Genomic DNA, 18508 nt, shown 5'->3' with positions numbered 1-18508 from the left:
TTTTGCTAAATCCTTGTTGTTTTCATTGACCGACAATGACCATCGTGGTTTTTGGACTCATTGTAATTCCGACCATTTTTGTGACATATATCAATCAGAAAAAAAGAATTCGGTCGTTTTGGTATAATAGCACTTCATTGGGCTTTTGTCGCAATGTATGTTGTTACAACTAGTGGCGCTTTGAAAGAGTTTTGATTTACACCATACATCGTGAATTCATTTATTTAAATATAAACCTGACATCTTAATGAGCAACAACAAAACGAATTCTTCCTCAATCAATTGAAAATGGTTTCATTTCCCAGAGCCTTGCACAATTAGCTTCAGCAGATTCGTAATGGTCAAATATCACTTTTTGGACAATAGTAAAACTATTGAGTGTAAAATAATACATATGCAAAATGGAATTAGAAAACATATTGTGATCTGACGATTGTACAATCCAGTTGTATAAAAGTATGAATAAGATTTACCCCGTAATTATCAAATTTCAGAGACTAAAACAATGAACGAGTGCAGTTGACTTCAAATCCCAACACTAGAATCATATTAATACAAATAATATCATAAACCCATGGCAATATCATAAAATTTAACAATCATATAGAAACGCGGCTTTAATGTTAAACGAGTTCAATTAAAGCGTTTCCCTCAGAGAACTGCCTATTTTGAAACTGCAATATTGTGATTAGCACTTCAATATTTACATCCAGGTTAAGTTAATATTAAAAGCAACCTAAGCAAAGGACCATAGAGGGGAAATCCGTTGCAAAACAATTCAAATTTTTATTGTGTGTGGATAATTTCACAATACCGACGCTATTTCCGATCATTGAAAAAACACAAACCTGATCTCAGCATTGCCAACATCCCACGCTGTAGAATACAAAACAAAAAGCCAATATTGAACCTAAGTTCGTCTTGCAACACTGAATATGATACGCTTTTCAGCGTCACAGTTGACAAAGTTCGTTTGAACGTTCCACTGTATTATACGATACCGACTGAAGACTAGAGAATTCAATTAATATTCAACTTTTTAAACCTCTCAAAATAATTTTTGAAAATACTCGAATAACGAAATTACCATTCTTCACCAAGTTACAATTGCCCAATCTATCCACAACTCACATCTTATAAGCACGCAACAAAGTAATAGTGTAGTCAACTTTAAAATTAAATTTATTTGAATTTGTTATTTTTCATTTATTGAAATTTTTTTGATAAATAGCGTCAAACTAAATTAATTTTCTAGCACAAAACCGATTTACAGAGGCATTGGCCCAATACTATTTTTTCATGGAAAAGCATTAAAATATTTACTGCTCTTTTATATACTTGCTATTTCAACGGTCAACATTTGGGAGATTCAACAAAGGCTTACAGCTAGGTTGCAAACTCAAATCACATTCTCAAATATGTAAACAAATGCAATTAAATTTAACATCGTGAATATGTCATTTTCCATGTATGGCTGCATTGTTGAATCGATTCAAAATAAACAATAAAATCCGTAAAATATAAACCAGTGAAAATATCACTACTATGCATAGTTTATGCATTCTACATTCAGGCCCATCAATGAGAGACTTTTTAAAACTACCCCCAAGACTGATGTTCGTATAATACCGAACTACAATTGATGGAATTCAACGATTGCCTTCAAACTTCTCTGGAAAATAGCGAGTGAAAATTGCATATAAGATAAAACTTGTTTAGAGAGTATAAATTGAAAAGAAAAAGTTATCACCTAATTTATTTAAATGTGATCATTCTTGTCTTTACAGCAATCGAATCGCGAGTGTTGTATTTCCTATCTCTTCATATGAAAAACGTAATGTTTATTTTATAGCTAGTAATAATTGTGAAATGCAGTGAAACGTTTGAAAACACAAAATGAAATGATTACTAAATGAACATTTTATATTGAATAATAAAAGACAAAAATATTAATCATAATATAGTTGAAATCAACTTGTGTAAAAGTGAATTACAGCAAAACTACGACGTAGACTATTAGGTACACAGCATAGCATTTGTTAATGAATAAAGTGATTACATAAGGCAGGCTGTTAATCCAATGTCATTCAAGCATCAAGTTACACATTTCCGATGCTTCCGATTATTGCAAACAACATCACGGCTGAAGTATAGTGGGTGGCTATCACGCCTGCGTTGTTCATATCCCGTCCAAAACCTGTACACATCAAAAAATAGTTACAAATAGGTCTGCTATACAGTATATCTGAATCTCATTAAAATGAGCATTTCACCGCAAAACAAATATTTTAAGTACACATGTTGGTGACATATATATGAAGCCTAGATACATTTGAACGCGTCTTCCATTAAAATCCATAATGAAATATATCCACAAGATTCATTTAAAACAACCATAAATACAGCTGTACAAGTAGTATAGAACATAGAATATTATTTATATCATACTACTTACCAACATTACATCCATCTTCTTCGCATGTCATATTGCAAGAATCAACTTTCACTCCACGGAAATTAGTATGAGTTGAACAACCGTTTGGTAATATGGTAGCCGAACACCCACGCTTAATAGACCTCCGATATCCATGAATACTCGCTACAAAAAGTTTGACGGAACACGGTAATCTTATATATATAGTAAATACCATCTAAACACAAATTGCTGTCTTACAAATTATACAGAAATTTTACATTGAAATAACAAGAGAGCAATGTACAAAGTACAAAGTAGTACGGCTATCGAATATTTTGCAGTACCGGTACCGCAGTCTTTGACTGACCACCAGATCGCAACGATCGCGAACCCAAAAGCGGAACAGTCACCTGGGGCGCAATTTTCAATTTTGATTAGTCATCACACAAAAACTTATGGTGGGAAACGAATCCCATATAGCCCGAAAAAGGGTTTAAAATAAATAAAAGTAATAGCCTTCCAACGACGACAACAATTTTCAACCACTGAAAATTTCAAAGGAATTGGTCCAGCGGATAAAGAGAGAAGCGACTTTTTCACAAAAAAAGAAAATCATGAAACAACAACATAATAACAAAAACATCTATAAGTCCACTTCGTGTACAATGTATACCTATATTACATCCATCTCAAAAAAACATATATTTATTTTGATTCACGGTGATATGCTACTTTCAAACATCGGAAACCATCGCTTTTTGTGAATATACCTGATATAAGCTTATTTTGATACTGAAGGTGTCTCAGAATTTTTACACGATAACTGGCCATGGTTCCCAAACTTTCAGCTTTGTATATTTTAAAATAAAATGAACTAAGGCTCAAATAGTAGTCATACTTATGTTGTTGTGGGTCATTCCATTGTCTTGTATGTAACAGTATTTGTGATAGGGGTAAGTACATGCAGTGGGTGGTGGCGGATTCAGAAGACAGCTGTCAAATCCATTAGTGTCAATTTTGGACTCACATTGAACACACTTTGGTCGTTTAGCTGAACAAAAATATATAAAATTATAAGCATGGCGCATTGACTTTATTTAAACGTAATGCGGTAAAACAGAATAGTTCGAATAGGGTCGCCGGTACGGCGCATCATGTCAAGAGTTAGGAATACACACGCCACCGTATCTTTGTTCGCATGTTCGAATCAAGCAGGAGATTCCTCAACATTTAAGTCTTCTGTCTATGCATCTGAAACGGACGGACGAGAGGCCGTGGTTCGTCATAGGACTAAGCTCTCTTATTGGCTATCCTCTCCCCCGAAATAAATATATAAATCCTATCCTGATTTACAATTTTTCTCCAGATAAAAACTCAAACTTGATCAGTTGCGATCCAAACGACAATGGCAAGTATGATAGTGAAAAATCATGAAATTTTTAATTCCATGCCAAATAAGTTCGTTCGCTTATTAAGCTATATTTCCATACTCGTTGGCACTTTTTAATTCGCTAAAATCATATTTCATTAATTGTAGAAAAAACTATAAAGTCAATAACTCACGCCATTTGTCATTACATCCATCAACATTGCATGTTTCAGTGATAGTAACTTCTTTTATATTCGGAAATATAGTTTTGTTTACAGGTACGCCATCCTCTGCTGCTGATGCACATCCACGGGTGACACTTCGTAATGTATAGCTCGGTTCTACGTAAAGTTTGTTTTAATATTTAACTCATTGCTTTTTTTTATCATGGGATAGAATACAAAAATGATTTAATTTAATCATTCTGTCCATTATCTGGATTATTAAGTTGAATCATCAATTGGAAATCCACATAAAAAGCTATAGTATATATTTTGATGATATGTTCAACGAAACTTATTTTGCTCCCAGCGTATATATTGGTTATATCAGTTAGTGGAACATTTTGTGTTTATTCGAAAATATATCTACTACAAATTATCATACCGCTAGTATATGGTAAATCAGTCCTTTCCGAAACTAGGTAGGTTACAGACATATTGCATAGATTTGAGCCTGGACAAGCTGATCTAGTTTGAACGTTTGAGTTTCCTGGGTTACATTGCGTCGATCCAGTGAGGTCGTTACATATCACGCACTGCTTTGGAGCCGTCTTCCTGGTATATTTTTGCCCATCAGCTAAAAGTAATTAATACACATAAATTGCAAGCAATAAATAGAGATGTGAAATTTACAAAATTTGCTCAGTTGACCAAATGACATGCGATAAATGAAAAGCAAGTTTAGCAAAGAAAGTGAGTAAATTGAACAATGAACACAAACCATTTTATCTTTCTGACAAAATGATGCATCTCAAGTTATTATGATCAATACTGGTTAAAAGTTAAATATCTCATCGATTTTATCTGATTTGCGTTATTTAATGAGGAATCAAATAGCTAAAAACCGAATATAAGAGTTTTATATATTTTCATTCTGTACTTATAACAAGTTATACTTTATACAAAGATATGCAATATTTCTTGCTAATTTAAACTTGCATATACAACAAAATTATGACTTAACTTTTGGATGGTAGTATGAATTCCATACAAAAACAAATTTGAATGAATCATATTAAGTAGTACGTCATCACATTGCGTACGTGTGACACAGTGGATTTTATTTTTGAATTTTATTCCCCGATGATCGGCCGTACTGTTGTTGTGTACATGGCGAAATAGATTAACTATATACAAGACAAATAAATATATAATAGACAAACTATATACAAAATAATATGATGGAAATTATTTCACAAAGTGTACGTACCCACCACCTTGTTGCAACCATCTGTATCACACGTTGAAACACAAGTAAATTCTTTATACAAGCCTCCGTTATTGATAGGAGTATCAGTAAAAGTGTCCGTAAAAAAGCATTCGTCAGCGACTCCGGGACTTTGAGTGCATCCCTTTGTAACAATTGTTAGCACCACTTTGTTAGCTGAATCCGTATAAAATAAAGTAAGTAGGCTTTCGAATTTACTGTAGAATTGCCAATGAAATACGAGAAAAAAAAATATATAACAAAACAATATAATACTGTCCCGCACACCAACCGTAAAACATATGGCAATACAAGTAGAGATTTTATTCTAAATATAGGGCAAAATAATAATAAAAAACTATTTCAATAGCTGAAAAAGCAAATTTTTAGAAACAATTGATATAATAATATAACTTACATGAATCTATCAAAGATGTTTGGGTTGTAGAGCAAAACGCTTTATTATCAGGACAGTCGTTTGCCTCGGTGAAATTGCTACAGTTCATGCCAGAAGCGGATGTGCATTGAACACATTTAATTTTTGCACCTGCCGATTTGGCTGTGAAATATCAAATGAATTGAATCTGACACCATGCAATTAAAAAGAAAACATGGCCATTTTGATACTTGCAGTACCCATATTTCAAAGTCAGCCTAAACTAGAAGTGTATTACTTTAATGAGGATATAGATTTCTAGTATTTTGATCATGTTAGTTTAATGTTATTCTGGAATTAATGGGAACAAGAAGTCGAAAGCAAACAAAAATTTGTGCATAGGAGTTGAGTTACACTGAATATTGTAAATAGATTTCTACAATTTGAACACAGATTTATATATAACTCATGAATAATTAAACCCATCAGTATTGCAATATTGATACTAACTTAGGTTGCAGTATTCTCCATAGTGTCCACTATTACAAACACATTTTCCCGATATATAATCGCAAGATCCTCCAGAATTTCCATTGTTACACGATGAATTACATTTTTTCAATGAAACTAAAATAATAGGGAAGAAAGCATTACAAAATTAGTTGACTGAATAACACATAATTATATAAAACACGAGAAATGGGAAAATTTCTCATAATGCTAATAACAATTGTACGTAAAATATTTTTGTTTAAACAACGTTGACTCCATTTCTACGAGCCATGTAATTAATGTAATAACGATCCATTACAATAAACCTGAAACGAATGTTTAACTTTATACATAAACTACTTGCAGGAGGTGATATAAATAGTAGAAGCGGTAACATTTCTTTCCAGTCTACTTTATTAGTACAGACAGAGTATTGGGATAATATTTACCAATGGTCACATTGTTGCATTTATCTCCCATACAAGGAAAGTAACACTCGGTTTTTGCTGTCGGGTTTCCTTTGAAATCGAGTACTGTTGTGCACGTTGTTACTGATGGTACAACGTTTGAATGAATGTCGTGATCACTAGCATTGCTTTGGCAACTACGAGAAACAGCATTCACAACACCTTTTGAAAAAGAAGATACAAATTTATACCCTTTATACCGCCAATTTGAAAAGAAAAGTGCATTAATAAAATATGTTATTCTTTTCCTTTGTATAGGTTTAAGTATTGTTGGCAATAGTACAAAATTTAGGTTTTTGTAGAATTAGATTTGAAGGCATTGTGGAATGTAGACTGTCAAATTTGTCGATGGGTAAATATAAACGCAGTATCATTGAGTTTTTGTAATAGAAATTATTCACCAATATACCATAGGAATACAGTTTTATCCAAAAAAATCCACCAATAATGCTGAAATGAAACCATTCTAACACAACAGATATCATGTTATATAACTAAGGTGAATCTTTTGAGATTCAATCGTACCATCTGGTATTAAATCTTCGTACAACATAGCTACTCGGTATAATGAATGAACTATAATTCCGATGTTCTGAAATCATTTAATTTACTGCTAATCGAGTGAATTACCGTCAGTAATTGTCAACTTTGTTCTACAATAGTCAGATGACGATGAGCAGCTCCCTGTCGATGATGCGGTCATGAAGCATGACTCCGCGATTGTCGATTCACCGTCGAAATTAACATCACTGCACTCATAGCAGGTTAATGCTGAAAGTGGAATATGTGAATATCACATTCAGAAAATATTTATTGAATATTTTATAAAGATATATATATTGTTTAGACTGAGATGGACAATAATTGAACCGGGGATTACCTAAATTTTCTCGATTCTGGTGTACTTTATTTTCGTTAGAATACACCTCATGTAATATAGCGTAATTGTAGTCGATATCGACAGTACTGATTGCAGGCTAATAACATGATTGAACAAAGACAAAAGAAGTTGAGGCGAACGAATCCGTTATAACATCTATATAATAAGCCAAGTGAAACCGAGTAGCCTTGTATAATATATATGTATGTATTAATATCAATTAATTGCTTACCGTGGGCATGATATCCTAGGCCGAGTATCAGGATAATTTTCAAAAACCAATCCATTTTGACAAAGATACAGATTTACGTTGTAGCAGCTCAATATAAGCTTATAACTAGATATATTTTATACGTAAAACATAACGTAAAAGCCTATTAGTCACAAATCCTGTATCACACCTATTCACTAGTCACAAGCTTGTGATGTGTGACGTAAAATTGCATATGCGAACTACTTCCTTGTTTAAACAAATCGGGGGAAAAGTTCAATGCAGGACAGGTTCATAGAAAGCACGCAATTACATCTGGGACTTCCAATTTGCAGATCGCGAGTAGTTGTTGCATAATGAGCTTTATGCAAAATTAGCATAGGAAGGAAGTATTAGAATTACTAAGCTGTCTGATATTTCAGTAGATTTATTTTCCCTGCTTGCTTATGCTGTTTTTCCTTACTTTTTGACTTTCGATGCATAATATTATGCGTTTTTTTTGTACCGAAATCTTTTTACCCGCCTTCCTGCTTACGGATAATCGAGGTTTGGGCGTAAAATTTCCCTTTGCACGATCGGATCTTAATCTTACCAATTTACCATACAAACAATAGAAGCATTGGCACTTGCCCGTCAAGATTAAATTACTCCTCGATTAAGTTACGGTACAATGATTGCGGTGGTATCTTCACTGAAGAATTCATACTCTTAATCATTACCCGTATGGATATTCAACATTTTTTCGACGTCTACCTTGACATTTTCTAGCAACGCGGCCAACTACTTGACTTCAATATTACCTTGTATAAATGACTTATTTGAGCGAACGAATGCAAAATTCAACTCTTACTTCGAAACGGAAAAGCCTGCCCTATGCTAGGAAGGTAGGCGACGACAGTTATTTGTCTCTTTTCACGTTTTTGACAGATTAAACAAAGCGGAAATAGTAAGCGGAAAACACATCTTCTAATCTCCGATGAAGGTCACGGACGAAAACGCATAGTCAGTGAACCGTGAGTGCAGAAAGTATTAAACAGCTATTGCTTTTAGTTCATGATCACCAACAAATTGAGAAAGTATGCATGAGTATCTGACAAGGGAGACGAATTAGCGAGTACAAATTGTTGTTCGCTGCTCACTGACTTACTATATATAGGCTGTTTCAAACACAAATCTTTCTCGAGAAATATGACATGGTCTACGTCGATTTCTGCATTGCACAAAAATGATGCCACTACAAGGCGTCTTAATTTTCAATTTCCGTTCTTTTAGTGCAATGCAGTTCGACAAACTATTCACCGCATTAAGCATGTAACGCAAAAGCTCTGGATCTACGAAGATGTGTGTGTTGCTCTTTTACAGGACTGGTGAGATTGGTATTAAAGGATTGTTTTCTCTGTATGTGTACTACCATTAGTGCGATAAAAATGTGTCGTGAATAATCTTTTATGAACGTATACGACATGCTGGTGCTGATGTATTCTAAGCGAATTTGAATACCCGAATAGGTTACGCTTCTTGTTGTAAGATATGGGATTGGTATACCTTTATAGTAATTTCGATACCATATTAAAGTTTACAAACAACATGTCTTTCAAAAGAAAATAAATTATATCAATACTTGACCACGGGTTCGCAAAATAAAATAATATCAAAACACGCTATTGAAACTTGCATTTTACTGCTTTCTTGGAGAATCGCTAAAATTTCAACAGTTGCAACATGTTTTGATATGCATCAAAGCCATCCCTATCGTACAAAAAACAATCAAATTATTTTCCTTTTTTTAGTGTCTTCCACAATAACCTAATGCAAATAATCTTCATAACAAATTAAAAATCTCTCTTTGATAATACGTAGTCTAAAGCTAGGTTTGCCAATTCTAACCGAGTACAATGGCAACGGTGACAACACTGAATCCATTCTTCCGTCGTTCACAATATATAGCGTTCCAAATATAAGTCACTTCCTTATTGAGAGGCTCGCATGACAAGCTAGGTGGCTGACATGGTTTTATTCTTCGTGTAATACAAACGTTAATAATTTAATACGACATGTGTTTAACCATTTCCAAAAGACACCTTCCGAACTAAATTGAGTCAAATGGGAGGTATGTGTATATGTCTATCTTCCATATTCGCCTCATAGTAACGCTCGAATCGACTCAAACTCGAAAGTATTTTTAAACTACCGACCTTTAATAGCCGACAAGTACCTAGAAACTTGATGTAAAAAGAGTGACAGTAGTATGACAATAGTGCAATCAGTAACTAACTATAAATTGCAAATTTTGTCCAGATGTATATTTCGAAAAAGCAATCCTTATTCAAGAGTCAAAGTGGAAAGTTGCAAAACTCTGAAACCAAAGCACGCTTGAGCATACATTATCCATATTAATATTCTGACACTGTTCTCGCTAGCAAATAAATTAGTTTCTAAGCTCGCCCGAAAATCAACAATGCCGTTGGCAAGAGATTTACTCCATCCCTCCGCAGAGGAAGAAAGAAGATGTCACAAGAAAAAAAGATTGCTATAAGATTACGACAGTATTCAGTCACGCTCAAACGGCCGTGTTGTGTGTCGGATATTCAACTGTTTTATGCCAACCAACCGGTGGAAGGACGAGGCTTACAAAAGGTTGCCCTTCCAAAGGAAACAACACTAAAGTTTTCGTCTAAATCAGGACGTAAGGACGTAAATAAGTTTTTAAAGTGTGCTACGTGATATTGTTTCCTAGAGTCTAGTAGACGTATACAAAAACGTTTGCTATTCTGATTCCATCTAGTTTAAACTGCCTAAAAATATCATGCGGAATCTGTACTAAATTAGTACGAAACAAGACAAGCTGAACAGCAGCGCAATAGCCAATCTGATATGGCACCCAAATTGGCAAAACCAAAAATCTTGCAGATTTGTAACCGAATGCTATTTATCAAGCTGCAAAATTTACAAGAATATCAAGCGCTTGCGAACATCTAATGCAGTGGTTCTCAAACTTTTTTAGTCCCAGAGCCGCATTTCAAACCTCAAAGTTATGAAGAGCCGCACACAAACAACGCAAGGTAAAATAGTAACAAACCTTAAGCGCGTATTTAAAATACCAAGTCATCGTAACAACAACACACGTAAGAACTAGGACTGGGCAAAATATTCGAATAATAAAATATTCGAATGGCATTTTACTATTCGAATATCCGGTACCACGTGACCTGCACCGCTCTGCTTGGACACCGAACTCGCGCCAATCGTGAATTGTGCGAGATTTCCCAACGGCGTTCGCTATCAGAAAAAAAAAAGACAAATTTGAAAAGTCGTTGTCTTTGCGGTATGGTGTTATATGCTTATCTTTGCATTTAACGTATCGTTTCAATTTCATAATTTGCAAAACAACGTACCGACCGTTCCGTAAATTTAGAAACGTCAAACCAGATTAGTTATTTAAAAAAAATTTCCCAGATTTTAAACTCTGCATGCTTGGTGACATCACTGACATGTCATTAGCCTTTTCTTGCATTACCAAACATAAAGTTGAATAAATTAAATGGTAAAATGACTTTTCGGCGTTCATTGTGAAAAAGGCGATTTTAGGTAGTGAAAAACAACACAAACACTCATTAAGTTGTAACCAGATAAGCAATGTCATGTCCTAATCCCTACACACTTTGTATTAGCTCTTTAGCGATCCCTTCTATCCTTGGCCAAGTAATGTTACGAATATGTAAACATTTCACTCGACCATGCATAGCCGTTGAGCCAAGAGTAGAACGTAGAATTAATCGTGAATTTCGTTTTAACAATGCACACTGATTCGTTCACGAATTGTTGTGTCTATTATCATCGAAAATTATTTCAATTGTTGAATTTTGAAGCATTCAGGCATAATAATTAAGCCAGCGTTTCCCAACCTTTTTCGGTCGCGGACTAATTTTCCACCGGCGAAAACCTTTGCGAACTCAAGGTACGTTTATTGCAACCGTACTCTAGTGAAGGAGCAATGAAAACCAAACACAGCGCAATTTGAACGAATTTTAAAATCGGAAATTCGCCGCAAATACGCGTCCGTTAAAAGAGCCGCCGTTTTAGGGTATAATACCCTTTTCTGTCGCACTATATTCAATCAATGACAACGACGAGAATTTAAAATGACTTTCTATTTTAATTGTGTTCATGGTAACTCGTAATTGCGTCGATTTACGATCAAGATGATAGCATTACTTCTTTAGAATGCCACAGCAATCTGCTAACATATTGCCGACATATCTGCTAACCAATTACATTTAGTTTTAATACAAATTTTTAGAGATCTTGCGAATTTGTTATCGTGGTTAAAAAAATCCTATTGTCTGCTATAAATTTCCAGAAAGTACACTTTGATTTAGTTCTTATTAAAATGTATTTAAAGTATATTAGTAAATCAAAAATCCATATTCACCGCATTGCTTAATCATTAATTTAATGGTGAATTTTAATCTGCGGTTGTGTTGACGAAATAAAAGCAATACTAATCAGAAAATATCATGACAATCCGTGGACACATAAATGCGTAGTAAAGTGCCAGATTATATTTTGTTTTGATCACATTTTTGTGAATTCATTATTCAACAAGTCTGAGCTGTTCGTACGACACTTACGGCGCTTCGGTACTGTACGTACCAATGTGGAGGCCTAAGGGAAAATGTCCTGGTACATATACTACACAACTACAGTATCACCCGAATTTTTGCGATTTGCAATGTCTAACGAAGCGTTTTTTATCGGTCGCGTACAATCATAAAACAAAAGTTACGGTGTACTTCGTTTTATTTTTAGTATTTTGTATTGCCGCTTTTCAATTCAGAAAATTTGGGTTGCCACCATTCGCAAGTACTAGAATAAATTTATTCCTCGTAGTTCGAACTCGCGAGAAACACCACGCGTGTGCTCGAGTTTTCGTCGGAAATTCGCAAGTGAGTTGTGAAATCCAATCGTTTTGACCTGTCGCCTCACCTGTTACCAAATTTTGGAATAGTGAATTGCTATTCTAATAGTTGAATATTCGAATATATGCACAGCCATACTCAGTAACTAGTAATAATTGACTTGATTAATATTATGTGAATAAACTTGCTTTTTATATTTTATGTGAATTTTAACGTAAATCGTAACTTGGCTGATAGTTAACTTTCGCAAAAACGTTTGCGACCTTGCGGACGCATTCAAACGCTACGCGGACCCATTTGAGACCGCGGACTCGGGTTGGGAAACGCTGAATTAAGCCTTACGGCATGACATAATCAAAATCATCAAGTGAAGTGCTGAATTTGCAAATTCCGTAAAGAAAAGTATTTTAGCTATAAAAACCATCGGGGTGTTGTTTTGTTGAAAAAAAAAAAGGTTAAAACTTTAAGGAATTAGTTATAATTAGCGTCTGACCCTTTATTAGGCACAATAGCCTAGAAATGCATTTATTGACAATTTATTCAATCGCTATTTTAAATCAACATTCAGGATTCACGCAATCGTAAATTTGCTAGGTTTATCTATCTAATACTAAAATAACACGAACATCATAGAAAAGCATGAGAAACTCACTTACCGGTCTCGGTTACCGTTCACTTTAAACAGGCACAGTTAATTTACAAGCGGTGATAAGGGAAGCGGTGATCAAATCCAAGGCAGAGGATAAAACTCAGAATAAAATTAATTTGGTTTTGAAATCAGCCCTTAATGTATTCAACAGCTGTCGCTGATGTGAACGCAAGGGTATACTGGAAATATGAAACTTCGATATCCGGCGACCCCTTATTCTTGCAAAAAACGAGAAAGGGCGGGAATATAGAACACCAACTTTAGGATATCGCAGCCGAAACGATCGCGGTGACAAAGGCAATCAGCGATTATGATGAAATTAACCATTAACCATGCAGTGGAAAACGCTTTATTGCCGTCTTTTCAATGTTTTTTTTAGTTTTCAAATGGAGCATATACCTCCGACGTTTTGGATCCCTGTTATGTATAAAAATATTCATTATTCGACTATTCGGTATTCGTTATAAATATTCAAATTATTCGATTCGAAAAAAGATTCGATTTTGCCCACCCTAGACTAACAGCCATCTGATTTGGCTTTGATTTCTAATAAGTTTGTCAAAGCGGGTCGTAATCGTGGAGGATGCAAGGTGCAGTAACTGCTTGAGATGATCACCAGATATTTCGGTACTATTTTAGATTTCTGGAAAAAAAATTAAAATGCTCTAAAAATTAAAATAATCATTGAATTATTTGATTTATACATAATATTCGGAAATGCGACAAAAACTGAAAATCCACAGAAACAAGCCAATGATTACAGCCATGCCTAAAATCTTTGCAAGTAAAAAGTGTTCTAGTGGCCGCAAAAACGCTTACTGTTGCGTCACTATTGCATCTTGTAGATTAGTCAACACTACGCTAATAAACATTAGACTTACAAATAGACTTCCGCATTTTAATTTCAGGTCAATGATTAGTTTTCAATGAACATTTGTTTTGAAAGTAATTAATTTTTAAAGCATCAACAAGAGCCGCAGGAAAGGTTGTTGAGAGCCGCATGCGGCTTTCAAGCCCTAGTTTGAGAATCACTGATCTAATGGATTCATTAACATTATTCATAAGCCTAATGGTTTTAAGATTTCAATTTTGCAACATAAAAACCTTCTTCTCTCACTGGGACATACTTAATTGCACCATAAATACAAGTTACTCTACGAAATAAATGATGAAATATGGGCCTCAATGAAATATTAGACATAGCTCTATCTGTCTGTCCGAGTTATATGCATCCGTAAGAATTATACGATTGTTCAAGTTTTATTATTTTGGATTTTTAAAATTTTAAGCGGTTCTCTTTTGTATTGAACAACATGTATCTTATTTACAAACATTTATGTTTCTCACGGCTCAAGAACAAGTTTGGGCGATATTGAGCGACCCGTTGAATTCCAATACTGGTCATGCGCCAAAGCTTTTTTAGCATCAAAAACATGCTGAATATGAAAATCCAGAACCAGGTGGGAAAAAATTCAAAAGCAGTTGCAATCGAGCTTCTTGGAATTACCAAAAATAATAAACATTGTGCGCTTGTGGTAAATTAGTCGAATTGCTAAACAGCCATACATGCAGCTCTCTGAATTGAGGAGATTCTTTCCTACCGATTCACCATAATGTATAACGGACGAAGCTCTCTATACTCGCTGAATTATTGAGGATGGATTTCCCCTTCAATTTCCATCTATCTATAAAGAAATTTATATACCTATATAAATATTGTTTATTTTAGAGCATTTCAGGCTCTCTGGGCTCTCTAGACACTCAATAAAAAAATCTGTTGATAAATTTCGTGCATAAGTGTGTTAATACGTTGTAAATAACACTATTTAGGTAATTGTAAAATACCCCCTTTATATCGGAAAGAATCAAAAGTTCAAGAATCAAACTCCACGCGATAGAATATGAGAATATGTAAACTGCAGTGGCGCACATTGCAATACATTATATCGTGATGGTAGCAACAAAATTGCGGTTTTATGTCAGACATACGGCCCGCGGGCCGGATTCGGGCGGGAAGTAATTTTGATTCAAAATATGTATAAAAGTCGTGCTCGATTTATGATACAATAGTCTTTATCGCCATTGTTTCACTGTCACCAATTGCCACATTTCGTTAAAGGGGGCAAAGATAAAGATAGTAGGCTAGCGTTTATGATACTATCAGGTTGTATAAAATAATAAATAAAAATTATAAAATATGCTAGTCCTAAAATTACACAGAATTTTATTGTTTTGACTTTATATTGTTCAGTCGAAATTTATTTTTGTTGCAGAAAATATACAATCCCACGTTCGGTAATATAAGCTTTAAAATTCCATACCAATTTCAGTTAAATCGCGACTTAGTTAAATATTAACGCGTTTGGTAAACGGACAACTTGATGAAGTAATAACGCTTTTACCCCAACTATACAATCTCTGGAATGTCGATTGATATAAATAGATGTTATGCTCTGAAACAGTGCCTCCGCTGACATATACCATTCCATCTAATACTGCGGCACGACGGTCTCCATGTTCAGTTCCCATTTTTGCCATTTATTTCCGTGTGTTTTTATCAGTGTCAAGACGAAACACTCTCCCATTTTCTCCCATGATATGAAAAAAAATATATAAAATTTATTGAATACATTCGATTTTATTTCATCATGATCCGGAATAATTAGCTTTAAAACCTGCGACGAGGGTAAATGAGTTATGCGTTTTTTGTGTATATATGTTATCGTTATTGTTGGTGACTAATAATTATGGAATATTTTGCGATTTGCACTATAAAATAGCGTTTGTTGCAAAATCAATTTTTACACGGGGCAGAGCTACTGAAAAAAATATCAAGATGCTTTTTACAGTTTTATTTTAAAGTTGCACAAAATCCTCCATATGGCTGATCGTGGTAACCTCTGGTCCAGATCGAAGGAAATCTAATACTCAGTCATTCAAACGCAATACCACTTTTTACCATAACGTGCTTGTAGTGAATGAGTACGTTGATTTCCATGTGAAACGATTCTGTATTTTTTCGTGTACATATAATTAAAATTTCGATGTCGGTATTTCGTTATTATTTCCTTTTAATTTTTAGTTGTTTTGATTTGATAGGTAGGTAAGGTGCCATACATATCGAGCCAAAATATGCATATACCGCCACCTCATACACATATACAGCCATTTTATGTTAATGAACATGAACAGCCAATCCATTTCTTTTTCCTCCATTTTTCTTCGTTATTAGCGCATAACGATGCACACATACAAATTCAGCCGCTCGTGGTACATGAATACGTAAATAAAAATGATACTTAAAAGTGCCAAACAATAAGTTCATTGCAAAGAATATCTTAATGTCGTTGTTGTCACCAGCATACCCACCAGGTGGTTTGGAGTATTATGACAAAATACCTTACAACCTCCTTAACGTACTTATCTACTATGAGCGTCTAAATGTGTATGCATCGTGGTGCGTAAACAACACGTTGATACCGCTGAATGATACGGATTTTCTGTACAAAGCTCACCAAGAAAAAAAACCCGCCAACGCTCAAAATAAGAAAATTATTAATTATCTAGTTAGAGTTTTGACTAGGAATGCAGAATTCGTTGTAAATTCAAATTGTCGACTCATTTCTAAACCTAACCATAATCCTAACTGTATAATCACAAATTCGTTATTTTGAACTTGACATTTTTTCTTTAATTTTACATTTTTGCATCGATGGCAGGGGCTTTGTGCAAAGATACAATGAATTTAAATATATCTACTTTACACTTGGTATAAGTAATCTCCTTTATGCAATCGTAACGATACGTCAAAAAGATACGTTTTTTAAAATTAGTGAAAATAACGTAATAGTTAAAAATAAATACTGCGAGAAATGATAGTCTGCAGCAAACTCCGATAGGTTTGTCCACAGTTTACAACGAATTTCTAAACAGTAGTTGTATACGTATAGTAAGCTGGTCGTATATGCATATGGCTTTGAATTCTGTATCAACATCAAATAATAGTCTATAGCTGTATATTGCGTTGACCAGGCATACTATAACTTGAATTGTTGTATATTTTTTCATTTGAATACAAGATATATGCTTATGACATTGACTTTTATATATTCATCTGGCTGTATATATAGTTTATTGCATAGGCTTGCATGTTCATCACTTAAATAGCTGTATATATACATCACGTTACCAACCCAACTCCGATAGTTTAGTTCTTGTGTGTGCGTTTTGTGGAATTATAGATTTTGTAATTTTGAACTAATGTAAATAGAAAATACACTTGTCTTAAAAATGGCTGAGCATTGAATGGGATGAAAAATTATCTTAAAATTTATATTTTTCATTCATGTATTCGATATTACTAAAAAGTAGTAAAATTGCCATTATGGATATTTTTTCTGGTTTAGTAGTGTTTTATATGCAAGCGTTTTATTTTATTACAAACAAGATGAAATTTCAAACAAAGTCCCCAAAACATGTCAATAAGAGTTCTATATAAAAATCAGAACGCTATTAGATGTAGGCTTGAACTAGCCAAGACTTCAGCCAATATACCATATGGTACAAACTGTTTATTCCCGTTGAACAACTAGTAAATTTGTCAAAAGCAAAACCGAATTAGTACATAAAATACTAAACAGCAAACACGATATAGTCTATATCAAAAGTAACCTATTTTAAAAAAAGGTGATCCAAATTACCATTAACTCTTTCGAACAAATTCAGATCATGAGAATACGCACAATAGTAAATGAATGCAATGGCTACCAACGATTTGCATTGCTTGATAAAATGTATATCGAACCATTTGCAAGTGTGCTCTTTAGGACAACATATGTTGTGGTATTCATTTATGTCTAGCTGCATATCTATAGAAGTATCTCGGAAAATATTTTGGTATTTTTGTCGTTCATTTGATTACTTCCCACATCTTCAAAAATTTCCGCTCATTCTTTGAAAATAGTCTTGGGAAAATTATTAATTCCTCAATTGTTTTTTCAGTAATTCATACCGGGTATGTGGTTGTTTTTAAATAGAGAATGTATTTGCATATCTCATTTATATTTCGTCAGATGATTCCTTTTTGCTGAATTGTGATGTCAGTTTCCTTTAAAATTATTCACAAATTTCCCGATAGTTGATTTCGACAAAAAAATTATTGCTGTGTCAATATAAATAACTCTCTGTCATTTTTCTGTTATTCGTATTTATTGGCTATGTAAATTGGCACACATAAGTAAGCACTCGATATTGAGTAAATATCGGTTACTATAGTATATAAGATTAGTTTGTAACATCAAA

General features: G+C 34.0%; 1 protein-coding gene across 1 annotated transcript; it reads right to left on the bottom strand.

Annotated features, from left to right (window-relative positions):
* Nucleotides 1-1164: 1164 nt before the first annotated feature.
* Nucleotides 1165-7868, bottom strand: LOC120330278 (uncharacterized). The gene is made up of 11 exons (XM_078118262.1): nucleotides 7661-7868; nucleotides 7179-7319; nucleotides 6531-6710; nucleotides 6100-6216; nucleotides 5632-5772; nucleotides 5217-5390; nucleotides 4392-4583; nucleotides 3980-4126; nucleotides 3315-3467; nucleotides 2456-2599; nucleotides 1165-2197 (listed from the first exon to the last, which is right to left on the bottom strand). Exons 1-11 carry the CDS (start codon nucleotides 7713-7715, stop codon nucleotides 2100-2102), a joined length of 1542 nt encoding a protein of 513 aa, XP_077974388.1. The 5' UTR covers nucleotides 7716-7868; the 3' UTR covers nucleotides 1165-2099.
* Nucleotides 7869-18508: the final 10640 nt, after the last annotated feature.

This window comes from Styela clava, chromosome 12 (assembly GCF_964204865.1).
Source record: "Styela clava chromosome 12, kaStyClav1.hap1.2, whole genome shotgun sequence".
Classification (NCBI taxonomy): domain Eukaryota; kingdom Metazoa; phylum Chordata; class Ascidiacea; order Stolidobranchia; family Styelidae; genus Styela; species Styela clava.
The sequence above is the reverse complement of the archived record's forward strand: the minus strand, read 5'-3'. Positions and strand labels throughout refer to the sequence as shown.

Coding starts and splice junctions, on each gene's coding strand:
- LOC120330278 (XM_078118262.1), bottom strand. CDS start 7,715: ATGGATTGGTTTTTGAAAATTATCCTGATACTCGGCCTAGGATATCAT. Junction 6,711..7,178: donor AAAGTTGACAATTACTGACG/GTAATTCACTCG, acceptor CTTTTTCAAAAG/GTGTTGTGAATGCTGTTTCT. Junction 3,468..3,979: donor TGGATGTAATGACAAATGGC/GTGAGTTATTGA, acceptor ATTTTTGTTCAG/CTAAACGACCAAAGTGTGTT.